Consider the following 26,317-nt stretch of genomic DNA (forward strand, 5'->3'; position numbering starts at 1 on the left):
ATGTGTCAAGAAAAGAAAGGCAACTGATCAACCCCGGAGTGAGCCACCTACTAGCCTATTTGAAATCGAGATGCTTTAAACAACACAGCTGGAAGGCAGAGGGAAATGCAAAACCAAAGGAAAGTCCATGTGCTTTGCAGCTGGGTCATCAAAGAGAATTCCTGTGGCTGCCAAAAAGAAAAATGGAGGAAAAGAAAAAAGCCTAAGTCAACCCCCTTCTCCCTCCAAAATAAAACAAGCTGTGTGTCCATTTTTCAGTCTGGGCAGACCACTTCCCTGGGGTAAGAACATAACACACTTTCTCACTCACGGAATGTGACAGGAAGAGGGGGAGGGACCAGGCCCCAGGAGTCAGTTTTAGTTTCCACCCTGTCCCAAGGCAGGGGACAGAAAGAACCACGCCTTTATACACAAACATCCTGGACAGATCAAAGTAGAGTCATAGATTTTATTTAATTAAAATAGATTAAAAACAGACTGTGTAAAAGAATTAGAATTCTCAATAATTTACTATTATTTACATTAGCAAATGTCGGTCGTTAGTAGACACTGAGCAGGGAAGCTTGAAGAACGGGGATCCTCTCCTGTGGGCAGGGGAGCCCCAGCTTCCCTCGTGATTCCCGTCCTTTCAAGTTCATTATGGCAGCTCCGTCAATGAGCACCCCAGGGTGGTGTGGCCGCAGCACCAGGACCCGCGCTGAAGGCCCAGAGACCTGGCAGGCCGGGAAGAAATTCCTTTCCTCTGGGAAGAACCACCAACGCTCAGTCCAAGCTCACAGGGTTATCTAGTCGGCAATGCCTTCCCTGCCCTGCAGCCAATACCCCCCACTGTGCTGGGCCTTCTGCAAACACTCCTGGGGTTGACCCAAACCCAGTTCCAGATAAAAGATAAAAAGAAAAAAAAAAAGGCCACATATCCCAGTTCTCAGAGAAATCCTGGATTACTAAACATCCCCTGCCTGTGGCATCTGGAATGGGTGACTTGTCAAAATCTCCCTCAAGACGTTTTGTGCGTTTGCCGTGGGAGGGAATGGTGGGGAGTCAGGGTGGCTGGGGGGCGCTAGGCCACTTCACCAAGAGGGGTGCACCTCCCAGGAAGCAGTAGCAGTGAGAGCGAGCCCCACAGGAACTGTCCCTGCCCTGGCAGTGCGCAGCCCTGTGGGCACCAAGCGGGGAGTGAAGACCCTCAGAACACAGGCCCTGTGGCCTCCGGCTGTGACCTCAGCTTGCTGGAGACTCTGCGGTCAGCCTGGCCCACTAGGAGCCCCTGCTGCTCCACTTGCAGGATACCCAGGCCTCCTGGCGTCAGTGGGGCCTGGGACGTCTGGGAGGTCCAGAGCTGGGGCAGCAGCTGTGACCATGGGGGCCAGCACAGTGGACAGCATCAGAGCTGGCAGTGAACAGCTGAGGCGGGGAAGGCCTGATAGAGAGGTTCAGTCCCAAATGTCTGTCTCGAAGGGGACCAGGTGGTAATACGACAGGTTGGTGACGTAGGCTGCTGGGTCGTCCCCGTCCTCCAGCTCTGAGGGAAACTCACTGCCATTCTCAAATCTGAAATTAGAGAAACCAGAGGTGAGGGATGGCTCATTGTTGGGATCTACACCAAACACCCGCCGGGCCCGTGAGCATGACTTTCAATGCCCGCTAGTAAGTGTGCAAAAAAACCACGGCTACAAATGAACTGGTGAGCTGCTCCTGCTCTGAGACTGCCAGAGCTTCTGGTTTCCACTGCCTTGGAGACTGCTGTCTGCATTTGCTTAGACAACCCTTAGCGAGGCCTTCATCCACTCCTTCATTCATGGAGTGCTGATTTCACCTCTTGTTCTGTGCCCAGCACCGCGTCAGGCTGTGGGATCAGCAGTGAACAAGGCAGGCAGGGTCTGTCCTCAGGGAAGAGGCGCCTGCCTCGTGCTGGGCCCTGGGGACAGCTGAGAGAGGAGTGGTCACGAGCTCACAGCCTGACCGCAGCAGAGATGACACACGGACGCACAGAAGGCTGCGAGGGAACAGGAGGCTGGAGAAGAGCCGGCGAGGCCCGTGGAGGTCACGGGGGGAGACACCTTCTAGCGGGGAAGCCTGCATGTGGGTACGTGTTTCATTCGCGCTCTGGCAGATGAGAAGCATCCGAACATGGGGGACTTACATTGGGGTGTGGAGAACTAGGGAAGAATGCAAACCCCAAACATAAGGGGACGTAAAAGCCCGCGATACTCCCCGCACACTGGAACTGTTTCTACTCCCTCTGCAGCCCAGGCAGACTTCCCACGTTAAGAAAAGAGACTCCAAGTCTTTAAAAATGCATAACAGAGAAAAGCACAAGAAGGACATTCTCCCCAGGAAGGGGGACAGAGCTGTACGGCTTGTGGGATTCTCCTCCACCTATGAATCAGCCCAAACCCAGCAGGCCGCGTGGGAGTGTGGACAGAGGCAAGCAGCTGCCCCGCCCTCCTGGGAGCCACCTCGGGGCTGCCTCCTGTGCCGCCCCCAGTGACTGAAGGTGGCCCTGGCCCGTGGACAACTGTGGGAACTCGGCCATCTCTGGAAAGCTTTGCCATGACCAAGATGACTGCACAGTCCAGGCCCCTGGCCGGACACACAAGGCAGGGCGAGCACATGTCCCCCACAAACCTAGTACGTCATGCGAATCCCGCTGACCTCAAGGGACACGGCTGTGAAGACAGCTTTAAGGCATTTGGATAAGAAAGGCTGAGGCTGCAGAGGAAGGCCTCCCCTCTGACTCCATGGCCAGGCCTGGAGTGTGGTGTCAGCCCCCGCCTCGGCTTCCCTATGCTCACGGTCCTGGCAACACGAGGCTGGGACAGAGGCCACAGCACAAAGAGCCCTAGCTGTGGGTGGGAAAGCTATGGGGGCTCACGGAGACAGAGCAGCTCTCCAACTTCATCCAGGGAATGAAATCTCTTCCCCAGACCAGGGCTGGATGCAAACCCAAGAGGGAACCTTGGGCGTGCCGAAAGGTTCAAGCCAGGCGAGGGACAGAGCCACAGCGCCACCTCAAACAGTGTCCCACCACCTGCCCGTCCTCCCTGCCCAGATCACAGGATGACCCTGAGGACATGAGGAGGGAGGGGGACCAGGATGTTCAGGGAAAATGAGTCACGGGGCTAAGGCTCCCTGAGGTCCCCACAGAACTGCCCAGTGCCTCGGCCCTGGATGACCTCCCAGAAGCCAGGCAATCCCTTCGCCAGCTGAGACTGTCACCTGCAGAGCCCCAGAAGTCCCCACTGGCCCCATCTCTATCAGATACATCCATTCCCTGAGTGCAGGTGGGTCTCTGGGCCCCGGCACTGGTGCCCACTTGCCCCTGGGGCCAGACTCGGGGCAGCCTGCTGAGACTCTGCTGTGGGGGCCCTGCTGTGGGCCCGGCGGCACTGGGCTCACAGGCTCGGGCCAGACAGTCAGCCTCGGGTGCCAGGGAGGACAGCCACGCAGGGAGGTGAAGCCTCCAGTTCCACAAAGGGTGTCTCTCTGTGCTCTTGGTCGCTGTCAACCCCCCACCCGACAGCCGGTGCCATGTAGAAACAGATCGTCCCTGTGAGACACTGGAGCTGGACCATCGACTCCACTGCACTGCCCGAGATTGAGCAGCCAGAGAGAGGCCCGGCAAGCCCAAGTCGGAACTCCCTCCAAATGCTCCCGAGCCCCATGGCGGCAGGCGTTTCTTTGTTAGGCTTTTCTGGGGTCATGGAGATTTTCTCGGCCCTCTCTCCCTGTGAGCCAGGCATCCCGGAGCAGGTGGCCGCCTATTCAAGATCTGTCACTCCTGTCCACATACAGTCCCGGGCAGCTGCAAGAGCCACACCTCTGGCCCGGCTTTCTTCCCTCTGTGTGTTTCTCCTCAGCTCCAGCCTGCTCACAGTTGAACCTGCCTCCTAAATCTGGCCTCATTCCAGGGTGCCAAGGGCCTCTTGGATATAGAAAGGGGTCCCCTTGCAAATACTGCAGACTCAGAGCCTGCACAACTGGTGATGAGGAAGGGTCTCCATCTGCCTTCTCCCCAAGACAGTGCCTGGCCGGTAACTACCCCTGCCAAGCTAAAGGGCCTCTTTCTTTCATCCATGATTACACTCCAGCCTTGTACCTCCATGGTGCCAGCCTGTTGGCATGGGGGACCCACAGGTAATGAGTGAATGAGCTATGTACAGTGGGGTCAGGGCAAGGGACACAAAGGGGCAAGGCAGGTCAGGAAAGCTGCGGCCTTGGCCCCACTGGCACAGCCTCTGCCACCAGCAGCTCATGACCCCTCTACTAGGAAGGATTCTCGCACCATCTACCCGAGAGACACACTGGTAAAGGCGGGGTCTGTTAGCAGGAGCCAGTCCCACAAGCCTGACAGGGACCCCCTACCCCACGCTCAGTCATGGAGCAGACTGTGGGGAAAGTGGGGTCTGTTAGCAGGAGCCAGTCCCACAAGCCTGACAGGGACCCCCCCATGCTCAGTCATGGAGCAGGGATTCAGCAGAGGAGGCCCAGGCCACCGGCTGGGGCCCAGGTTCATGCTAGGGTCACAGCCCTGCCGCCCACAGGCCCGGATGTGGGTCTCGGCACATGTGGCCGGCTCTAGTTTCAATCTGCTGCTATGGAGGGCTAGCAAATGCGTGGGGCAAGACCCGGGCCATCCCCAGGCTATGTCATTCCTGGGCCCACAGGGAGACTCTGCATCCAGAGCTGCCTCTGTGGGACTCTCAAGCAGGATGTTTTACACTCACCATCTGTGGTCTTCAACACAACCCATGGTGGGACAGCAGAATGGTCCCGTGAAGGTAAGAGAAGTCAGGAAAGGTTAAATAACTTTCTGAGCTCATACAGCCAAGAAGCAGTCTGGATTTGGCTGTGTCAGGAAACAGAGGCCAAGCTGTCTGGGGACCCTGGTGCCCCCAGAATTCACCAAGAAGATGCCTGGAGGAGAGCCAAGGCTGAAGATGCTGCCGACCTCAGTGCCGGGCTCTCTAGAGCATGTGTTACAGTCAAATCAGAGACAGAAAGAGCGGAGAAGACAGTGGTGGCTTTGGCTGTCCAGCCTCAGTAATCAGATACATCCTACACCTTCAGCACAGGGCCAGGCAGCCTTGAGGCAAACATGTCCCCATCTCAGGGAATCAGGACCATTGAGTGTGAGGCATGTGGCCCTCCTGGCCCTGGAGACAGCATCACACCCTTCAGGGCCCCACACGAACCAGGCCCCTAGCCCTGCAACGTCTCCTAAATGCCCCTCAGAGCCAGCAACTCCATCCTCCACAGATTCACTCATCAAGATCTCACCAGACTCTAGGAAAGGCAAACTTCTAAAATCAGTGTCCAAATGCAGGTAGGAACTGCTGGGTGGCTCTGGGCACCCACTTCCTTCCATAAGAACAGTGAGCCCCCATCCCACAAGGCAAATGGCTCAGGACAGTCTATGAAACGATATTCAAATCAGCATACTTACAAATGCTCTGTTGGGTCCACGCCCAGGTGCTGGTCTCTTCCATTTGGTATACTGTGGTCAATAACTATTGTTTCGGTATTTGCTAAACAAAATCCATTGGACCTCATGATTTCTGAAAACCAAAGCAACAAGGTGAGTCCTCAGGAGGGGTCGGTGCTTGAGGTTTTGGAGTTTGGAACTTACTCCCATCTCCCTGCATTCTCCTCCACCTGTTGCCCGTGCCTCTCTTCCACACCGTAAGAGAATGCCGTGCACCCGAGACCCATTCAGAGCTCTGCCGCACAAAGTCAGGGAAGAGGTCAATCCCCGCAGGAGCCAGGCCTGCTGCGTGTCTCTCCCAAGACAAAGATGCTCTGCTGCCTGAGTACGCTCTCCATACGCCCTTTGCTGTGGGCTTCAAGCTGGAGTACAAAGAAGGAGTACTGGGCTCAAATCTGTGAGTCTGCGTGTGAGAGCAGAGCTACGGCACAGTGACATGTGGCTCTGCCCAGGGTACCTCTCCTTGCTGAGCTCTCACTGTGGCTGAGACAGGAGTAACAATATTGACTGCCCTGGGTTGTTGTTCTGACTGAATGAAATCAGTGTGCATTTTATTCTTATTTCAATAGTTTTGGGGGTACAGGTGGGTCTTGGTTACATGGATAAGTTCTTTAGCGGTGATTTCTGAGATTTTGGTGGATCCATCACCCAAGCAGGGTACACTATACCCAGTAAGTAGTCTTCTATCCCTCACCCCACGAACCCAAAGTCCATGATACCATTCTTATGCCTTCGCATCCTCATAGCTTAGCTCCCACTTCTAAGTGAAAATATACAATATTGGTTGCCCATTCCTGAGTTACTTCTCAGTGTGCATTTTAAACCAAAGGGTGACTTTCGCTGTTTCGCTTTATATAATTCTGTATGTAAATGATTTTTTTTCCAAATAAGCACAGATTTGGGTAATTTAGAAAAGCCAGCAAAGAAAAACGACTTCCTACGTCCACACCGGCTGCATGGCATGAGCTAGAGGGTGGAAGTCTGCGCTCGTCCTTGGCTGGAGGGGCTGGAATGGAGGATGAGGAGCCAGGACAATGAGCTCCATGGCCTTGGGACTCAGTTTCCTCCAATGGAAAATTTCAAAGTTGTATTAATCTCTGAGGATCCTTCTCACTCTGAAATCCCATGAACTGCTGGATCGCATCATGCCATCTGGTCCATCTAGGTATAAAAAGCTGCAGCGTTCGTTTGTATTTTCTGAGGGACCGCGTTTCCGTCCCCTCGCTCGGCAGATGAGATCTGGTAGCCATGGCCGGTTCTTGGAGCTAAAGTCCTCCAGCTGCCCGTGAGCCTGCCCATCTCCTAACCACAGCTCTAAGACCAGGACCACCTTCGTCTGTTCTTTCGACTCAGAACCTCTATGCACCCCATCATAAAAGTCATGCCTAAAATACCCTCCAAATTCCTGGTGCCTTCTCAGATCCAAGGGATTATCTTCTTCCCATTCAGGACACAGCTCCTAACAGCCCTCCCTCTCCCCTGGCACACCACACCCAACAGGAACATCGCTCACTGCCCCATCGGATGCCTTAGTTGCTTGGGGGACTGTTTTCCTTTATTTTTTCTTACACCTTACCACAATTTAGCCTGGTTTATTCCCGTGTATGGATTTGCTTTCTTTGGTAACTGAAATAGTCACCTTCTGTTTAATCTTTCTACATATTTGGTTCTCAGTTCTTTGAACTGCTTTCCATACGAAGAGAATTAGGGAAATTACACAAAAATGAGGAAAGAGAAACAGATTTCCTCCTCGCCCCCCATAAGATCAAAATGTCGATTCATCAGTCAGATTCATCAGGTCATTGCTAAAATTCCACCTGCCTTTCTGGAGAAGGGTCACTGGTGTTTCCTGGGGACATCAGTCCTCAGCTCTTCCCTGCCCTCCTCCCTGTACCACCTGGTAGGGCTGCAGGTCCTGAGAAGGAGCTCTGCGAAGCAAAGAGGAATCATTGCCCAAAGTCTGGGGTCAGCCACACTTCCAGGTGCAAAAGGGGCGAAAGAAGATGCTTACCAAAGCCTCACTGAACAGGCGGACTGTGAAAACTGCCATATCCTAACAAGATAAACTAAGATTCCCTCGCCTCTCTATCTAAAATGGGTGGCAGCACAGAACCACTGCCTTTATTGTTTTTATTAACTCTGACCCAAATCTGTCTTTCTTGGGAAGCACACAAAACCTCAGAGCAACCTCCATACAGCCAGCTGACAGCCCCATCCCCCTTTCTCCCACCCCTTTTGCAAAGGGAACTTGGTTGGGTGGTGGCCTACAATTTAAAACAAATGTCACTGCTGCAAATCACTTCTGAATAAAATTCTGAAGAGTTACTTTACATGCCTAATCTTTCTTAAATGTGAAATTTGGAGCTCTATAAAATGGAGTCATTACCAGTCCCCCAAAAAATAGATTTGTAAGCAATCATTCCTTAATTGCCTGTGACAAGGAGCCTCATGCACATACATGTGGTTTAATTATTTGCAAGGCTGGCTGGGCCCTGGAGGACACTAAGGTATGTCTGGTGCCTCCTGCATGGACCTTGCTGTCACAGGCCCGGCCCAGAGAGGGACTTCGCTTAGACTCTCGCATTTCACTAAAGATGGTCCCTGAGAAGCTCCGGTTCCCTCCTGGATCCCACCTCTGCTGTCAGCCCCAGAACCTCGAAAAACCTTGGGGCAAGCCAGGCTACACAGCTGGCAGGTGTGCAGCAACCTCTGGAACATTTATTCCTAACACGGGTTCAGAAAGGGATTGTTTATTGAAAAGCAAATTGTCTTAAAACCTAGGGAAGTGTGCACAGCTTTTATATGCCTGTGCTGGGTGAAAATGGAGCACAGATTCTCTAACAGTTTACATTTTTATTTACTTGGTCACTTTAACAAAAAAGTCCTAAGAAAAGCTGTAGAAATTAGAACACGTCCACAGTTTTAAAAAAAAAAAAAAAAAAAAGAAGAAGAAAAAACATTTAGCTCTAGCAAGCCTCTAATTGTAGGGACCACTGGTTTAAGGAGATCTTCTTGCTAAGCCTGTAGCCTGTGCCCCGTTTCAACCACGGACAGCAGATATTTACATGGGAGTTGACCTCCCAGGTCAGTTTTCACAAGACGATGGTGTAGACCATGAACTTGTACCTTCAAGCAAAAGGCTGCATTGAGATTCATTGCTAGGGGACCAGGGAGCCTGACTTGTAACAAAGTCCACTGATAACCTGCCATGTGCCTTCGGCCAGAGCACTAGCAAGCATGGCGTGTCTGCAGTGTGGAATGCTGGCTCCTCAGCAGGCACGAGCAGGTAGGAAAGCATGCAGACTGCAGCTGGGGAAGGCTCTGCTACTTATGCCTGGAGAGCAGGTTATTTTTTGCTCAGTTTCTTCATCTGTACAATTGAAATAAAGGTATCCATTCCAAAGGCCATCGTGCAGACTAACTTGCGATGATGTATGTAAAGAATCTAGCAAATGCTGTGGGCTCAATAAAGAGTCCTGAGTGATCTATCATGATCATTCAGTGCCCTTTTATTAATTGCCTAACTGGGCTACCCCTATTTAGTAAAAATAAGGTTGACATTATACAGAAGCCAGATTAATGAAAAACAGTGTTCTATTTCCAGGCCCCCTAAACCTAAATAATCACATTTTGTGGCTGAAATTGATGAGTCCAAATAGCCGTATCAAGGCTGAGGTCCGCATTTCCTCACAGCTATTATGATCATTGTTAGTAATGTCCTCACATCTGTTATCATGTAAATAAAAAAGAATGGAAGAAAATGTTGTCATTCAAGAAAAATTACAGCATCTGAGCCTCTCTTCAAACATACAGTGTGAATGTCTTAGAAGTCAGCTTAGTATCTATAGCAAGAATCTTTGACCAATGTAGCCATTTTAATCACATACATGACTGATTCCATGAAATAGTTGACTTTCAAGCTATTTTTTTACACTCATATTTTTCCAAATGAAAGCAGCCCTGCTCTTCAATGGAAACTGACATTGGCACAATTCTGTTAACTAAATGAAAGACCTCCTTCACTTGAATTTCAACAGTTTTTCCACCAACGTTCCTGTTTTCCGTGGGGGCCCCAATCCAGGATCCCTTGCTGCAATGAGTTGCTCTGTCTTGGTCTTCTACGACCTCTGACAGTTCCTCCATCTTTCCGTGTCCCTCATGATCGTAGCACTCTTAGAGAGGACTGAGCTATTTTAGCAAATGTCCCTCGATTTGGGTTTGTTGGCAGTTTCAGAGTGATTCGATCGAGGTGATGCATTTTTGGCAGGAACCCTACACAGTGACGCTGCATGAGACCTGGAGTGGCATATGGGGGTGGGGCTGATGCTGACAGGTCCTGCTGCTGCTGAGGCTGCTGTGGAGTGCCTGGTGAGGAGGCTTCTGCCAGCTGTTTCCACAGTGAAGTTACCACCTTTCCCTTTGTAGTTAATAATTGAAGGAGGATGCCTTGCGGCTATGCAAATCCTGTTTCTCTTCAAAGTTTCACTCACAAATCTTTGCATCTATCAATCAATGGATCTTTTTTGCAACAATTACCAATGTGTCTGTTTGCCTGATGGCAATTTTTCTGTTTTTTAGATGCAGCTATGTTTTCATAGCCCCACAAACGTCACAACTCCTCACTTCAATAACTCTATTCCTTTTCTCAGCAGACACGCGGTCTCAGCCGTGAAAGCATTCATACTCTAGCCTTCCTCCCTTTCACCTCCTCTCTCTCACTGTATTTCCCATGTACTCCAGCAACGGAACAAAACCCAAAGCAGTGCCCTTGTATTAACTGGCTAGCTGGGCTACCCCTACATAGTAAAACTAAGGTTGAGATTGGCCAGAAGCCAGATTAATGAAAAATAAAATTGTGATTCATTTCCAGGCCTCTTAAACCTGAATGGTCAGATTTTGTGGCTGAGATTGATGAGTCCAAGTTGCCGGATCGAAGCTGAGGTTTGCATTTCCTTTTACATTGCACAGCTGCAGCCATGAGGCAGAACGCTCTAAATTCTTGCTTTCTTACATTTGATAAGCATTGGGACAAAGACTGATTAAGGCTGTACTGGTTGGAAGCACTGCCAAGGGATGCAGTCCATCCTGACTGTCCTCACAGTGGCCCCAGGATGTGGAAACAGGCGCCGCGCCTGCTAGCGCCGGGCGCCATCTAGTGGAGCTCCTGACAACTAAACTGTCCTAGAAAAGCCAAGGTACTCGGCACCTGCAGGTCCCCATCCCCAGCCTACATCATGAGAGCAGAGACAGTCAGTGCCTGTTCCCCATGGCACCGCCTCCCTATACGTATGTCAGTGGCATAAGAAATGGAGGAGGAGGGTGGATGTGGGCTCTCGGCCGGGAATGAATGGAATTAATCAGGACAGCAGTGGACAGGCAGGTTTGCACGAAGGACCCTGCAGGGCCACAGTCCATGCAACGGCTGGCCAGTCCCCTGCAGGAGGCCGAGGCTCTGGAGTGGAGGTGACAACATCAAAAGGCTAGCGTGGGCTAGGCTCTGAATGCCCAGAATGACCAAGAACTTGGGCTTGATGGTGAGAGTGAGCTTTTAAGACAGTTAATAAGCCTCAGAGGTCAGAGCTTTGGGATGCCTGGCTCAGTCCTCGGGTTCATATCCTGGAGAAAGGGGGAGGCATGAGAGAAAGCCGTGTGGACAGTCTCAGGTGATGCCAGGACTCTCTGGACCCCGTGCCTCAGCCTGGGGAGCCACAGATCCAGAAACATGCCAAATATGGGACCAAGACTGAGAACATGGTGTGCCTATGTGTGAGCCATTTTCTCAAAGGGATGTTGGGGCTATTTATTGTCAATAGTAATTTCATTAAAAAGCACTCCTGAAGGGAGGTATCTGCCGTGGTGTGCGGGGTGTACCGCCTCACCACCGGCAGGTACAACTGCTCTAGATTAAGAAGCTCCCTTAGACACAGTGAGGGGCCGGCTAGACCGGGAACAGAGATCGGAAGGTCTGGGGGGTTCAGAGAAAGAACACCAGACTCGGTGACCGGCAGAGAAGAGGAAGAGGAGGAAACACTCAGAGCGCTTGAGACCCTCGGCTCTGCAAGGCTGCAAGAGGCCGTACCGCCTGCCGCCTCCTGCAGCAACACCTCCGGGCCCCCAGACTTTGCACTGAGACTGTTAGCCACAGGCTGGTGCAGACTCCATGGTTACGCAGCCCCAGATGTTAGAACGGGTTCTGTGCTGAGCCAAAGTCGCCCACAGTTACTTCTACCCACAGGCCCAGTGCCAGCTCCCACCTGACCCCTTCCCATGGCAGCCCGCCAACATCTGAAGGTGGCATCCCCTTCCTCCTAGCTACTCTTCCACATTTCCTCCCATTCTTCTGACCCCTGCCCACCAGACACTCTTCTCCGGATGTAATAATTCATCTTGCTGCATCCCAGGGACAGTCTTGACTTGCATAAGGAGGCCAGGACCCCTGCCTTCCTAGACCTGGACACTGCACCCCCATCACACACGGAAGGCCACAGACAGCCATGGCTGAAACCTGTCCTCAGCCCTTGCAAAAAGGCAAAGAAAACATACTTTCAATGGCAACATGAGACTCTGCGTTTCTCCCTGTTAAATTTCGTCTCACTATGCTCGCCCCTTAGGGTCCACGTGGGCCATGTGTTCATACACATCGCTGATAGAGACGGGAGGCCAGGGCAGGCTGAAGCACGTGCCGGGCACTGTGCCTCAGGAGCTTCTCCATCAGAGGTGGCTCCAGGCCTCTAATCCATCCCTCTCTCTCGGGGGCCAGCACCTCCCATAAGGCAAGGCACTAAGAGGACTCTGCTGCTCCTTGATCTCTGGGTTGCCCAAACAGAGCAAAACAAACCAAAACAGAGACACTGGTGCCAGGACTCTCCCCACTCAGACTAAAGAACCAGGCTTCCCCATGCTCTGCACTACAAAATGCAAAACCCAGAGCAATAGACAATTAGGACTCCAGAGCCCTCTGTGAGCCCTCTGAGATGAGGATCCATAGACACCCAGCCAGGAAAAAGGACCCAGCCATCCTTACTCTCCCATAAAGGTTCTGGAGACCCAGTGCCAGCTAAAAAGGGGCTCCTGTACTCACTGCTCTTGTCTAAGGGCACATAGGAAGGTATCTTAGGGAGATATCAAAAGCAGCATACCACCCAAAGTGATCTACAAATTCATCGCAATCCCCATCAAAATACAAATGACATTCTTCACAGGAATAGAGAAAAAAAAAAATCAATCCTAGGCCGGGCGCAGTGGCTAATACCTATAATCCCAGCACTTTGGGAGGCTAAGGCAGATGGATTGCTTGAGCTCAGGAGTTTCAGACCAGCTTGGGAAACATGGCAAAACCTCATCTCTACAAAAAATACAAAAACTAGCCTGGCATGATGGGATACGCCTGTAGTCCCAGCTACTTGGGAGGCTGAGGCAGGAGGATCACTTGAGCTGTAACTGCACCACCGCACTCCAGCCTGGGCAACAGAGGGAGACCCTGTCTCAAAACAAAACAAAACCAACAAACAAAACAACAACAACAAAAATGAGCAAAACAATCCTAAAATGTATATGGAACCAAAAAAGATGCCAAATAGCCAAAGCAATCTTGAGCAAAGCCAGAGGCAGCACACTACACAACTTCAAAATATACGACAGAGCTACGGTAACCAAAACAGCATGGTACTAGCATAAAAAGACACATAGACCAATGGAACAGAATAGAGAACACAGAAATAAATCAATATACAGCCAACTGATTTTTGACAAAGGTGCCAAGAACACACAATGGAAACCACCAAAGTGTCTACCAACCAATGAGTAAAGGAAATGTGGTACATATGCACAATGGAATACTATTCAGCCATTAAAAAGAATGAAATGCTGTCATTTGTGGCAACATGAATGAGCCTGCAGGCATTATGTTAAGTGAATAAGCTAGGCACAGAAAGACAAATGTCACAAGATCTCACCCATATGTGGAACCTAGAGAAGGGGAGATCATAGAAGCAGCAAGTAGAACAGTGGTTACCAGAGGCTGGGGAGGGGCCAGCGGTGGACAGGGAGAGGCTGGTCAGTGAGCACGAAGTGACAGTGGGAGGAATAAGCTCTGCTGTGCTACTGCACAGTAGGGTGACCAGGGTTAACAGTACTGCCTTGTGTATTTCAAAATAGTTGGAAGAGAGGATTTTGAATGTTCTCACCACAAAGAAAAGATGAATGTTTGAGATAATGGAAATGCTAAATACTCTGATTTGATTTTTACACGATATACACATGTATCAAAACATCACACTTTACCCCATAAATATGTACAATAATTATGTGTCAGTAAAAACAAACAAAAAAGTAAAAAACAAAACAAAGCAGCAGCCACAGACAGGGTCAGGTGCGCCACCACCCTGCGCACACACAATCCGATTAATATCTACAAACCCATCTTCCACTCCAGGTTCCAGAACCTGCCCACCCCACCCAGTTCTCCCAAGCACACAATTCAGAATCCCACTTGTGCTGTGGCCCATAATCAGCAAGGCCACGTTCACAGCCAACAGCATCAGTCACCCATCCCCATTGTCCTCTGGTCTCCCAATTCCTTCTGGGTCAGCTCTGGGCTCAGACCCCCTCTCATCCGCTCTTCTCCCTTGACATCCTTCTGAGTCCTCCATCCCTCCTTCTCCCCTGCTTCCTCCTCCGTTCAGAAACGGAATGATGGACACAGGCCCCCTGCTCTCCTTCCCACAGATCGCAACATCATGGAGGTGCTCTCCTCTGGCTGAGCCATGTCTCCTCTCATGAGTCCCCCCTTCCCTCCCTGTCCACCAGGCAAGATCGCACACAACTGTCCCCTCTTATGTCACAAGGTGATTGCCACTTGCTTGGGAAAATCCAGTCCTAGAGACTCCCAGGACAGAGCTCTTTTCCCTACAAAATCCTCCTCTCAGCCTTTGTCAAAATAGTGCTGCAAAAAACAAGTCTAGTGTTCTCATGACACCTGCAACCCAGATCTTAGTAAGTCACCAAACTTGGACTGGCCAAGAGGCCCCAGCTTCCCCTTCCTTCCTTCCTGTGCCAGGAGCCACAGTCCCACATCCACGCTAAGGAGACCTAAAGCCTGTGCGTCCCTTTGGTTATGGCTGCCCCTAAAAGCAAGAACCAAATTCAATGCCACGTTGACATGGGCTGTCTCACTTCAGGAGGCTGAACGGTGGATTCCAATAGTTTGCTTCAAACTCTATCATCAATGTGTTTGTTCATCGTTATACCATTTCTTAAGTGAGTTCCAATTTACATGCCAAACAAACCCCTGAGGATGCAGCAGGAGTGAAAACCACAGGAGGAAACACTGCTTGGGAGAATCAGGCAACAGCCTCTCCCTGTACATTCGCATTTCTCTCGATTGTCTTTCTGGAAAAGTGTGGCCCAGCCTCACAGACAGCCAACTGTGAGGGTTTCTGTGACACCTCAGCCTCAACAGCAGTCCCTCCCACCAACCCCTCCTTTGTGGCTCTTACCTGATATTTTGACTGGACTTTGAAAGCTGGGTTGAATTTTATGTACATTATCATTTTTTAACACCTGATCCAGAGGAGATCTTTCGAAGAAGGTGAGCACAACTTCCGATCTAGAATACTGGGGAGAAATACAGGGATTACTAAAAATGATCAGCCTCTACACGTTGGCCCTGTCTGTCCACCAAGAGAGGGGCCCCGCTCCTCCGCAGAGGCAGCCTGTGTGATGCAAACGCCCCATGAATGTCCAGATGCTCCCATGGCTGGCCGCAGGGGCGGGGCTGCCATCACTGCACAGCCCTCATGTGCTCATGGCCCAGGCGGCTGAAAGGCAAGGCCTCAGCGACCTGGGCAGTGGAGGGAATCATGGCTCTGATGTGCCAGTTTCACTCACGCCTCCCTCCCTCTATAGTCAACTGTAGGCTGTGTCCACTCTCCCCATTGGCCAGAAAGAAAGGGAAGCTTCCAGGAGCTAAGGAGGTCTGCCTGGTGCTCAAGTCCAGGTTTTTAACCACCACTCACGACGAAGCCCGCAGGCTTACGTGGAAAGAGAGTTGACGGTCAAATCCGGGCAACTTGCCCCGCTGTGCTGACACCAATGTTCTTCTTGGTTTCCACATGTCTGTTCTAAAATCCCCTCAGCAAGACAGTGGATTCTGAGCAGAGGCAGAAAGCAGAGGCAGAAAGCAAAGGCCTCCTGCAGCCAGAGGGGCCCCGCGCCCTTCCACCCATGCCTCCTTGCATCCCTCATTTTCACTCTTTCCCCAGGGAGGAAAAACCAGGGCCACTGGAGCCCATGAAAGCCTTCTTTCTCCTGATTACACCTGCACACCTCCACCCCGTCCCTATCGCCTGGTACTTCCAGGGAGGGAACAAAACGGCTAAGTGAGACAGAGCAAGCAAGTCAACCCTCCGGGGGGATGGACGCCTTTCACATTTGGGAGGTGCCAGCACCTCCCACCTCCCTGCCTAGCCCGGGGCCTGGCCGCACTCACTTTACAGGGCATGCTTATGATCGTCTTCAGCAGCTTCTCCACCTCATTAAGCCTGGTCTCTATGTCGTGGGCTTCCTTTATGGCAACCAGTCCTAGAATTGAGACAGAAATGCTCAAAGTCAGAAGAGCACACCAGGAAACGTGCTTCCAATGCAATACACAATAGGTGCCCACAAACCGCCAGGGTCGTCCTCTGTAATGAGACGTCGGGAACATTCATTTAGCCTTATGCACCTATAGCCGCATTCTGGAAGTCCTGCTCTAAGCCTCATTCGATGTCTCACCTACCCAATGATCCGTTAAGTCTGTGTGGGAGTTGGTACTGTCAATCGGAAAAGGGGATGGGAGGGGTAAGATCCCTCCAAGTGGGGCAGCCTGGCAAACTCCACAATCACCCTGGTCACAGCCAGAGCTCAGCCCAGGGCGAATCAGGCCCCACCAGCATGGTGGCTACAGTCAGGGGCGCTGGCCCAGGACCAGCCCACCCCCAATGACACAGGGAAGGACTCACTCTTCTGGCCACGGCTGCTCAGATCGCAGACCCCTGGAAATGGAGCCCCTGTTCAGACCAGTCATTTACATGCCACGTTCACAAGGAAAAAAGTCAGATCTCTGCCTGGACAAAACCAAAGTGGACACGACTCATGCCACTTTCCAGGAATCTGAGCCTCTGTGTTTCTCACGGTCACCACACGCCCGGGTGGCTGTCAGGCAGCACAATATTTTATTTTTAAAATACCATAGTTCGAGGCATGAAGGCTCGGGTGCTTTTCTATCTCCCCATGAGAAGCGCAGAGCAGAAGTCTTCCCATCACAGGTTCTATCCCTCGGCTTTGCAGGGATGGGGAAGTAGGTGCCCAAGGACATTGGCGTCTCCCCCACACTTGTGTGACCGAGGCTGATGCAAACGTGCCCGTGAGCGGTGATTAAACCACAAAGGCTTAAGTGCCAGAACTATTAATGGCAAAAACCGTGATTACTGCGATTACTTTTGCACCAACCTAGTATTATTGGTCATGGAGACTAAGGTTTTCAGAAGTTCTGGTCTGATTTTGTTTTGCAGGGGAAAAGCCTGTTCAGTTTTCAAGCAATTCGTTGAATAGGTCTATAAAAGAGATAAAAAAAAGATATCTTAAACTTCCTGACTGAAATTAAGAGGTCCCAGAGCATACAGTCCATGGAAACTCCCGCCAGGGCTCCCCAGACATAGGTCAAAGGCACTTCTGAAAGAGTGGGCTACCGCAGGGGCATCCCCATAACGGGGGTCAGTGGGGATCCATGGAGGCCAAGAACCTTCTCCCCACTTCCTCAAGCACGTGTCAGGTGCCCATTCACCTGGCTCACTGGTATCCCAGCAGGCATCCCTGCTTGGCAGTGGGGCTATCTGATCCTGCCCCCTCCACTGACCTCAGCCACATAGGCCCAGGCGGCCAGCTGTGCAGGGCACAAGGGTCCAAGAGGGGCAGGGTCCGTGGTCTGTGACTCAGCCACCGGAAAACCCTGGGGCCTCCGTCCATGTGGCCTGTGCCTACGCCCAAGCACGATGCCCTGGCCGTCACCAGAGGAAGGAGCTGGATGACCCTCTGCCGTCTTCTCCAGCCTCAGCCCACCTCCCCACATGCCGGGAGCAGGGTGGAGAAGGAAGAAAAAGAGAAAACAACAAAAGTACCAGACTCTCCGCATGCCTCCTCCCCAAGCCCTGAATTCCTTGCATAGAATTTCAAATATTTATATACCGCAATTTACATAGAATTTCAAATATTTATATATTACAAGATGTATATATGCACCACTCTTTCAACCAAAATGCTTTGATCCCCTGCTTGCTCAGGGAAGTCTACCAAGGAAAGGGGAGCCAATTCAAAATTCTTAAAAAGTTGTTTCTAAAGAGAAGACAATTATATAGCTCATTCCCACAAAGTGCTTCTTTATTCTAAGACAAGCAAAACTACTGTTATGTTTCAACTTTTATTACAGCTAGAATACTAGTTTCCAGTTGATCAAATGAATGACACAGTAGTTGTACTCAGTTTACAAGATCGGCTTCTTGCAAAGTCAGTGTATCCAGCACATGTATACCCATTTCACAGGACAGAAAGTGTGACCTAGCAATTTACAGGTATTATAGAGGTTTATAATGCTTTTATCTTTGCTTTGCTGACATATCTTTGGCTACATCTTTGATTTAATTAATGGGCAGCTCTTGGTTGGGTTGATAACCTCCAAGGGTAACATTAGGGAGATAAATGTATTCTGCGGTACACTGATCTCCTTTTAGTATGGCCAAACTTGGCAAATAAGACACGTGATGCCTAATTAAATACGAATTTCAGATAAACAATGGATAATGCAATAGCAGGGACAGACTTACACTAAAAACATATTTGCTGTTTGACATTCCAACTTAACTTTGGGTCTGGTATTTTATCTGCCTACGCTATCTTCTTTGTGACCCATCTTCCAGACTGAACTACAGAAAGGCAGGTGTACCTGGTCAGGCCTCTGGAAACCGTGTTAGGATTTTAGTTGGGCGTGCAGACTCTTCATGACCTGCTCCTAGCCCACCTACCTCACCAGCTCTGTGCCCTGTGAAACACACCCTCAAGCCAACCCTGAGAAACAGGCCCTTGCTTCCCAACAGCCTCCAGGTGAGCTGTCCTCCAGCCTCCTCCACCTCCAGGCTCATCAGGGGGCAAAGCCCACTTAGGCAAAAGCCACCTGCTCTGTGACGATGGGACTGGGTCCTGCCTGTGGGTTCGGAAAGCCCATCCCACCCTCTACAGCCTCTTGCTCCTCTGCAATGACTGTGCCTTCACCTGGGGGTCTCCCCAGAGACTAGTGAGAGTCATAGGGCAGGAGGCACCTTAGGCTCATCTCCCTGTGACCAGCACAGTGCCTGGCCCACGCCAGGGATGCGATGTTCGCTGGCTGCGCTGGCAGAATACACTTGCATCAGATGAGACAGAAGTGGACAGGTGTTAGTCACTCTCCTGTGTGTGCTCCAGCTGCCCTGAGGCAGCACCCCAGTCTCGGTCTTCTCATCATCACCTCAGCCTGACCCCAGACAGAACCGACCAGCAGCAGGCTCTTCGGTCACCAGCCTCGAAGGAGAGTCTCGAGGGCCAAGTGGCACTAAAACTGCTGAGCCACACTGGTTTGATTTTATTTGTGGAAATGTGCAGAACCACATTGCTTCCTTTCACCTGCTTTTATGTTTCTGAATGGAAGCCAAATTGTGTTCCTTGGGTGTGTAAACATCCTTAACAACCAAACAAAAGGAGCCTGAGAAAATTTAGATGGGGAAAGTGAAGAGCTGGAATCCCTCCCTGCAAGCACAGAAATGACGGTGCTTATTTTTTAAGCTCTAGGATTTTAGTTAAGGGCACGTCCATTATTGAATTCCCCATTCCGGCTCCACTGGCAACCAAGCTGGCAATCTGGATCAGCTTTCTCAGGACACTGTGGTCCTTTCTCCACGGAGACAGTTCACCTGAATGACAACGAGCGCTGGTCCCCTCCCCAGGAGGGGCCGCAGCTGATTCATGAAGTGATGAATTCTGCTGAACTTACTGAAACCCACCTGACTGACAGCAGCACAACTGGGCTGCTGTTGCTCCAGCTGCTACCACCAGAGCTCCAGAGCACGGCGACAAGAACGCAGCGCGGGGCTGCCTTGAGCAGCAAATGCCTCCCCGCCCCCAGTCAAGAAGTGACACCGGCAAGAGACTACAGACAGCCTGGCCTTCCTAAAATGCCAACGCTCGCATTTCCCTACTCCCCTTCAATTGTTTTTAAAATGCTTTAAATACACCAAACGGATGGGTGTATTTAATGTGGAAGGAAAACACTTTAAAAAAAAAAACTGTACAACTGTCCACTGGGACCACAGTGCAGAAATAAAAGAAATCTTCAACTTGCAATTTCTGATTGTTTTATATTCACTAAGGTTTCTCAGTTTCACAGCTGGAAACCTCAAACTCCTGCTGCCAGCATGCCAAATTACAAATACTCAAATTTATAAAGAAAAAGTTCTGAGCAGAATCCACGTTGAAGACACTGCTTTATTTTCCAGGAACAGACAAGAACTATGAGTTTAAGAAATACTGCTTCCCCCAAAGCAAACTATTGCGTGCATTTGCGTTTCTTTCTATCCTACCTGTTGCACTCTTCCCTTGTGACTCAAGTGCTTTGGCTTCCAATGGCTAGTGGAATTTTTCCAAATGTCACCTGTTTACCATAAGCAACGATTTGAAAACTTGTTTTCAAAACTGCACTTAAATACAATAATTTAAGATCATCTAAAACTTTTGGTTTTTATATTCCAAATATTGCTGATGGCATGACAATTCTGGGGGTTCCTGTCCGACTTGGTTTTACTGCCTGAGATCGCACGGATGAATACCGCAGGCAGGTGAAGAGGGTTGCCTATTCTCCCAAGCGAACCTTAAAACGGAAGCAGAGCCGCTTCACTCGGCTCTTTCAGGACTGACCAGCAGGAGGCGCGCGCACTCTGCGGAAAAAGCAGGATGGCGTTCACTGCAACGCACGCTTAAGGAAGTTAGCCTCAGAGTTCACAGCCCCGGAAACTGTTCTAATTTCTGATAAAGAATCACTAATACAACCTCAACTTTAAACATTTCATCCCACACAATTTGTGACATGAGAATTTCATCCAGATGTAGCCAAACAATTAAGAATTTGAAACCAAAAAATTGGTAACACAATTGTACATAAATTCCAGTGGGCCAACTGGACACACATTTGGGGACTGAGTATCAACAGGGGGCCTGCCAGCGTCACTTTTCTTCCTAAAGGAGTTAGGTCTCGAAAGCTGAAAACACAGCGTTGTATCTGTCAATTTGGGGATTAGCTGCTTTGTGCAAACACAAACACCTGATTTGTTCTTGGAATCAGAACTGAAGGCGCTGGAGGCAGTACAAAAATCTGACAGTGAGAGCCAACGTTAACAAACACCGCTTCCGGATTTCAGAAACCTGGGTCCAGAGTCCCACTTTTTTGGGAAGTGGAGGCTTTGGGCTCAACACTTGTGGTAACTGGCCCAGCTTCCTCCAGGGAGGACCTTGGCCATCTGACTCTAGCGGGAGGGCTTCCTGCTGCTGCAATTCTGAAACTAAAGGCAGGATGCTGCTCGGGTGCGCAAGGAGGTCACGCATTAAAGAGCGTCCACTACCCAAAGAACAGGCCTCTCTGAGCACTCAGAGGACGCGGTTCCCACACGCACACAACAGACGGCCCCGGGGAAATGCTCTGCAAAGTGAGCTTTAACAAACTGAGTCAAACCATAAATTACATTTATATTGTTTCCTTTCCATTTAACAAATGTGCCCATCAGCACACTACACAGATGCAGAGGTGAAGGGGGGACGCAGCCTCATCTTGTGTGCTGCACGGGAGACACACATTCTTTAAAGGTTGACTATAATACACATCTTGGAAACTAAATATCTAAAATGTTTTAGGAAAACCTTTAAAACTTCCTAAGTACCTGTTTTCTAAATAGGCAGTCAATGCTGAAGCAGCAGCGAGTTAAGAACTGACTAGCTGGTTACTCAATGCATAACTAAGCAACCCAGGGAAGTTCTAACTCCCTGGGAACCTGAGGCTGCTCTTCGCTATCCGAGACTGACACGTTTCCACCTGTGGAGTGTCACGCAGTATAAGTGTACAAGGAGAGCGAGATTGCGGCTGTGTGGACACAAGGACAGAAGGCCTCCCCCACACCTCCACCCTGCGATGCACCAGGGGCGCCCAGCGGCTGGTCCACAGCCACCTCTCCTCTACATCTTTTCAGGAGTGAAAAGCTGAGCTGAGAATGCAAGAGGAAGAGATGGAAGTGGCTGAGGAAAAACAGAACACCCGGAGGACCCAAGCTGGGGGCTGAGGGAAGTCTCTCTTCCTCCCTCTGCAGCAGCGGCTGCCTTCTGTACCTGGGAGGTGGCTCCTAGAGCGACTGGGAAAGAAATGTTTGACTTAAACTTACTGAGCTCTGCTCTGCTCTTCCCGTAATCCTGCCTTCTCTAGGCCTTTTCATTATTTTCCCCACTAAAAGCCAAATCCCCTTCCTAAATTTTAGACTCAGCATTCTCCAACAGCCATCCACTTAGCCAGTCCGTCCTGCAGCATCACAGGTTCCCAGGGGGAGCAGCCCACTCAAGCAGGCAGGAAGCACTTCAGTCGCTCTTCCCAAAGCACCCATGGCTCCTCCTCCACCAGGCTGGGGATACCACAGCCAACAAGATGGGATCCCGGCCTCCCGGCACGTCATGCTAGCCAGGAGGGCCAACAGGAGGCAAACACAGACCACAAAGTGTCCCCTGCCTGGCAAATCCGGGTGCCAGGAGGATGCACAGCAGGGGATCCCCCCCCCCCCCACTCCTGGGCAGGAGGCGGCCTGAAGGGTGAGCGGATATAAGGGTGAAAGGGGTTGGGGAAAGAGGGAGTGAGATGGGGAAGGTGGAGGGCAGGGGTGGGGAGAGCTGAGACCAGAAAAGGACAAGCGTGGTCTCACAAATCCCGGGAAAGGGCCTTGCCCATGAGGGACAAGGAGGCAACGGCTTCCCACAGAGGTTCTGGCCACAAGAACTCTGTGCACTTGGCAATTCTTATTTTTATTTATTTATTTATTTATTTATTTGAGACGAAGTCTCGCTCGTCACCCAGGCTGGAGGGCAGTGGTGCAATCTCAGCTCACTGCAACCTCTGCTTCCAGGGTTCAAGTGATTCTCCTGCCTTAGCCTCCCGAGTAGCTGGGACTACAGGCATGCACGCTACCAGGCTTGGCTAATTTTTCTATCTTTAGTAGAGACGGGGTTTCACCACGTCGGCCAGGCTGGTCTCAAATTCCTGACCTCAAGTGATCCACCTGCCTCGGCCTCCCAAAGTGCTGGGATTACAGGCGTGAGCCACCACGGCCAGCAATTCTTTCTTAGGATCAGGCCTAGATCTTAGGATCTTTCTTAGGTAACCCAAGCCTGGCCCACACCCAGCACCAATTCTAGTTTCTGGACGAGCAAGGCCACAGGCCTAGTCCGTAGGGATCGCACTGAAGTTCGGTGGTGACCTCCCTCTTCGTGGGCTCTCTCTTTAGCCAGGGCAGGGGTATTCTCCCAGGGTGTATGGGGGGTCCACACCCAGAAGAGGGCGGGCACACAAGTGGGCCAGTCCTGCCAAGCGGCTCGCTGCTCTCAGGAGCCAGCCTCCAGCACTCTCCCGTAGACCACTGTCATCAAGGGCACATGGCAAGTGCCAGGGCAAAGAGCAAATGGTCCCAAAGCCAGCAGCCCATATATGCCCAGCTTGGTGCTGGGCACTCTACGGATACCACTGCTTTCGGTACTCACAACCGCCCTGCGTGCGGATATTATTACTGCTATAGCATCAACAGTGCACCCGAGGCTTGAGGAACTTGCCTGGAATGACATGCAGGTGGCAAAGCCAGCATCCAATCCCCTAACCCCACCTGTCTGGGTCCAAAGCCAGTGCTTTCAGCCTGAGCCTGACCCCTCCTATTAAGGCCTGACTGTGTTCCCAGGTGGGGAGATCCCTGAGCCTGACCCTTCTCACTGTAATTGAGCTGTGTCCCAGGTGGTTGACCCTGAAGCTGACCCCTCCTACCATGACCCAGCTGTGTCCCAGGTGGGTGATCCAGCAATCTGGCAGGGCCTTGATCTTCTATGGTGAGACTGACAGCTGCCACCTATCAAAGTATGAACTGCAAGCTCTTCCCTCCCCCTCTGCACCTGCTGTCCACCATGTGTTTTCTGCTGAGTCTAGGTTAAACATCAGCAAGGTTTCTTAACAATGGGAAGAAACCCTTGCAGGTGTAAGTTGGCAAAAGAGTTACGTGGTCTGTCTGATGTCCCCGTTTCCTGTGGGATGGGGCAAGAGGGGGCACAGCTAGAGGTGTCTGCAGAAGAATGTCACCACATATGGTGTGCGCTCAGCTCCTCTCGCCAACAAGCAGGGAGCTCAGATCAAGGTGCTCCTGAGCTGAGTCCCTGGCCTGTTCTGTGAGAAAGCTGCAGCTTTTCAGTGCCAACTGCCACCGTGAAAGGCAGTAGCCCTGGAAGCAGGTCTGTCTGTGGAAGTGTCCAGTCTCCAGCTGGGAAGTGAGCTCAGGTGTCGCCTGGGGCCCAGGGGCTCAGTCTGAGATCTGTCAGGGAGCAGCAAACCAAACGCAGCTCAGTGGCCATTTATGGAAAAGGAAGAGGATCCCAGGTACAGCAGGAGGGGGGAAGCAGAGTGGGCGGCGGGGTTTGGGCTTGGCAAAGAAAAGCAAAACAGAAGGAAGAAAGAGGAAGAGGAGGCCGCGTGAAGGTGGATGGCCCCATGGGAGCCCTGGCAGGGCACCCCCAGTGCAGGGTGACTTGGCCAGGTCAAGAAAGTCAAAAATAGGTCTGTGAGTCAGAAAAGAAGATCCAAGTCCCCTGAGAAGTAAAACTGCCCCTCTGGATGGGGCAGAATGACGCAGGTGAATTCTGCATGGGGGTGGAGCTATGGTTGAAGGCAAAGGGCAGGCCCAGCCAGCACCCCACTTGCAAGGGCCCACTGGATGGGGCAGAGATGGTGCCTCTGTGCCCCTGCTCTGCTGCCCGGGACTGGTGTGGCCCATGATCATTTCTGAGCCACTGTCACTAAGAAAGTAAACTCCATGGCTTTGCAGTTGGCCATCGGGTGGGATTCTCCCTTATGTTTCAGGGTAACACAGGGCTTCTCCCCTCACTGTCCACCTGAGAACAGCATGAGCAGGTTCAGGCCCTGGGATCAAATCACGCATCTTCCTAGAGCTGTCAGGGTTGTGGGAGTCTGGTAGTCACATCTGTGTCCAGCCCTTTTCTGGTAATGTCCCAGATGCCAGTCCCCTGGTACTCGGATCTCAAATCTAAGACGACAGTCTCCTAGCATGCAGGTAGATGAACGTCTTTGGTGATAAAGGTGAGCACAGGCAGGTACATTAGCACCACATGGGCTGGCGGGCTTGTGATCATGGCCTTACTAAGAGAAAACGCTAAAATGCCGCCTCCCAAGCTGCCCTCCTGAGCCACCTCCTCCCCCATGCCAACTCCTCCTGCCGACTCCCCCATGGCAGCAAATGGCAATCCTGCCAGTCCTGCACCTCAGGCTGAAAACTCTGGGGTCATCTGCACACTCCTCCACACCCCATGTCTGGCCTTGCAGTGCCCCTGTGGCTCTCCCTCAATGCACATCAGCATTTGCCCACTTCTCCCACCTGCTCTGCTGCACCAGCCCCCAGCACCTGCCTCCATGCCTCCCCCACTCTTTCTCAGGACAGCAGCCCGAGTTTGAGTCAGGCCAAATCACCTCTCTGCTCAGAGCCCTCTCTGAATAAAAGCCCAAATGTGACCACGACCTTCCTCTCTCCCTTCCTGACCAACAGTCTCCACACCAGCCACCGTACCTCCTCACTCCCCAAACCCACCAGGCACACGCCGGCCTCAGGGCCTTTGCACCTGCTCTTCCACTGCCTAGAATCGACTTCCCCAGGCACCCAATGGCTTGATCCCCGCTTTCCTTCATGTCTCTCTTCAAAAGTCACTTGTCCTTGATCACCCTGTCTAAACGCAAAACCCCTCCCCTGCTCCTGTAAGTCGGAGCCCCTTTCTTTGCTTATTTTTCCTTTTGAACATGTATCACTATCTAATGTATTTGTTACTTGTTTATCTTGTTACTATTGGATTTCTCCCAACCAGAATATAAGAATCATGAGGGCAGGGATGTTCTTGGTTTCTTGTTCACTGCTGTGCCACCATCACCTATACATGTGGTAGGCACTACGCAGATATTTGATGGAATGAATGTAAAAGCAAAATGTTGATTGTACAGCTACTAAGAATGAAAGATCACCTGACTACTCGGGAACACAATCTGTTGCTGCAGTGGTGACCTGGTTGGCTCAGACATCACAAAGCCTGAAACTATAGAAACAACGATCAAAAAAGTCTAGGAGCCTCAAAATGCCAATAAGGAAATTCAACATGTTTATGTTTTAAAGCATAAACCTTCCTAGATGCGAGAGATGTAAATAAAGGGTAACCCTGAACCGTGTTAGGTATCGCACAGAGGGGACTGAAATGAAAGACTCGGGCCCACTGGTGTTGAGAGTCTGGAAAACACAAGAACGGAACACCTTGGTAACCCGGCGACAATATCCCCGGGAAACAGCTAGCTCCCTCCCCTAGGGCTGCGGGACAAGAAAGGGAGAGGGGGCATATCCAATCTGGATGGAGAAGAAGGTCGGGTGGGAGAGTGAGAGTGCAAGGAAAGGGGCGAGAGGACAGAAGCTGGGCAAGTCCTGAGGTCAG

At 51.2% G+C, this 26,317-nt stretch overlaps 1 protein-coding gene across 1 annotated transcript in view; it reads right to left on the reverse strand.

Annotated features, from left to right (window-relative positions):
* Window positions 1-434: 434 nt before the first annotated feature.
* Window positions 435-26,317, reverse strand: part of PXDC1 (PX domain containing 1) — a 29,462-nt gene continuing 3,579 nt past the window's right edge. The window contains exons 2-5 of the mRNA XM_004043209.5: window positions 15,975-16,066; window positions 14,983-15,100; window positions 5,447-5,558; window positions 435-1,551 (exon numbers count right to left, since the gene is read on the reverse strand). Coding sequence (XP_004043257.1) covers window positions 1,434-1,551; window positions 5,447-5,558; window positions 14,983-15,100; window positions 15,975-16,066 — 440 coding nt within the window. The 3' untranslated portion in view covers window positions 435-1,433. The remainder of the gene's footprint in view (window positions 1,552-5,446; window positions 5,559-14,982; window positions 15,101-15,974; window positions 16,067-26,317) is intronic.

This window comes from Gorilla gorilla, chromosome 5 (genome assembly GCF_029281585.2).
Source record: "Gorilla gorilla gorilla isolate KB3781 chromosome 5, NHGRI_mGorGor1-v2.1_pri, whole genome shotgun sequence".
Taxonomy (NCBI): domain Eukaryota; kingdom Metazoa; phylum Chordata; class Mammalia; order Primates; family Hominidae; genus Gorilla; species Gorilla gorilla.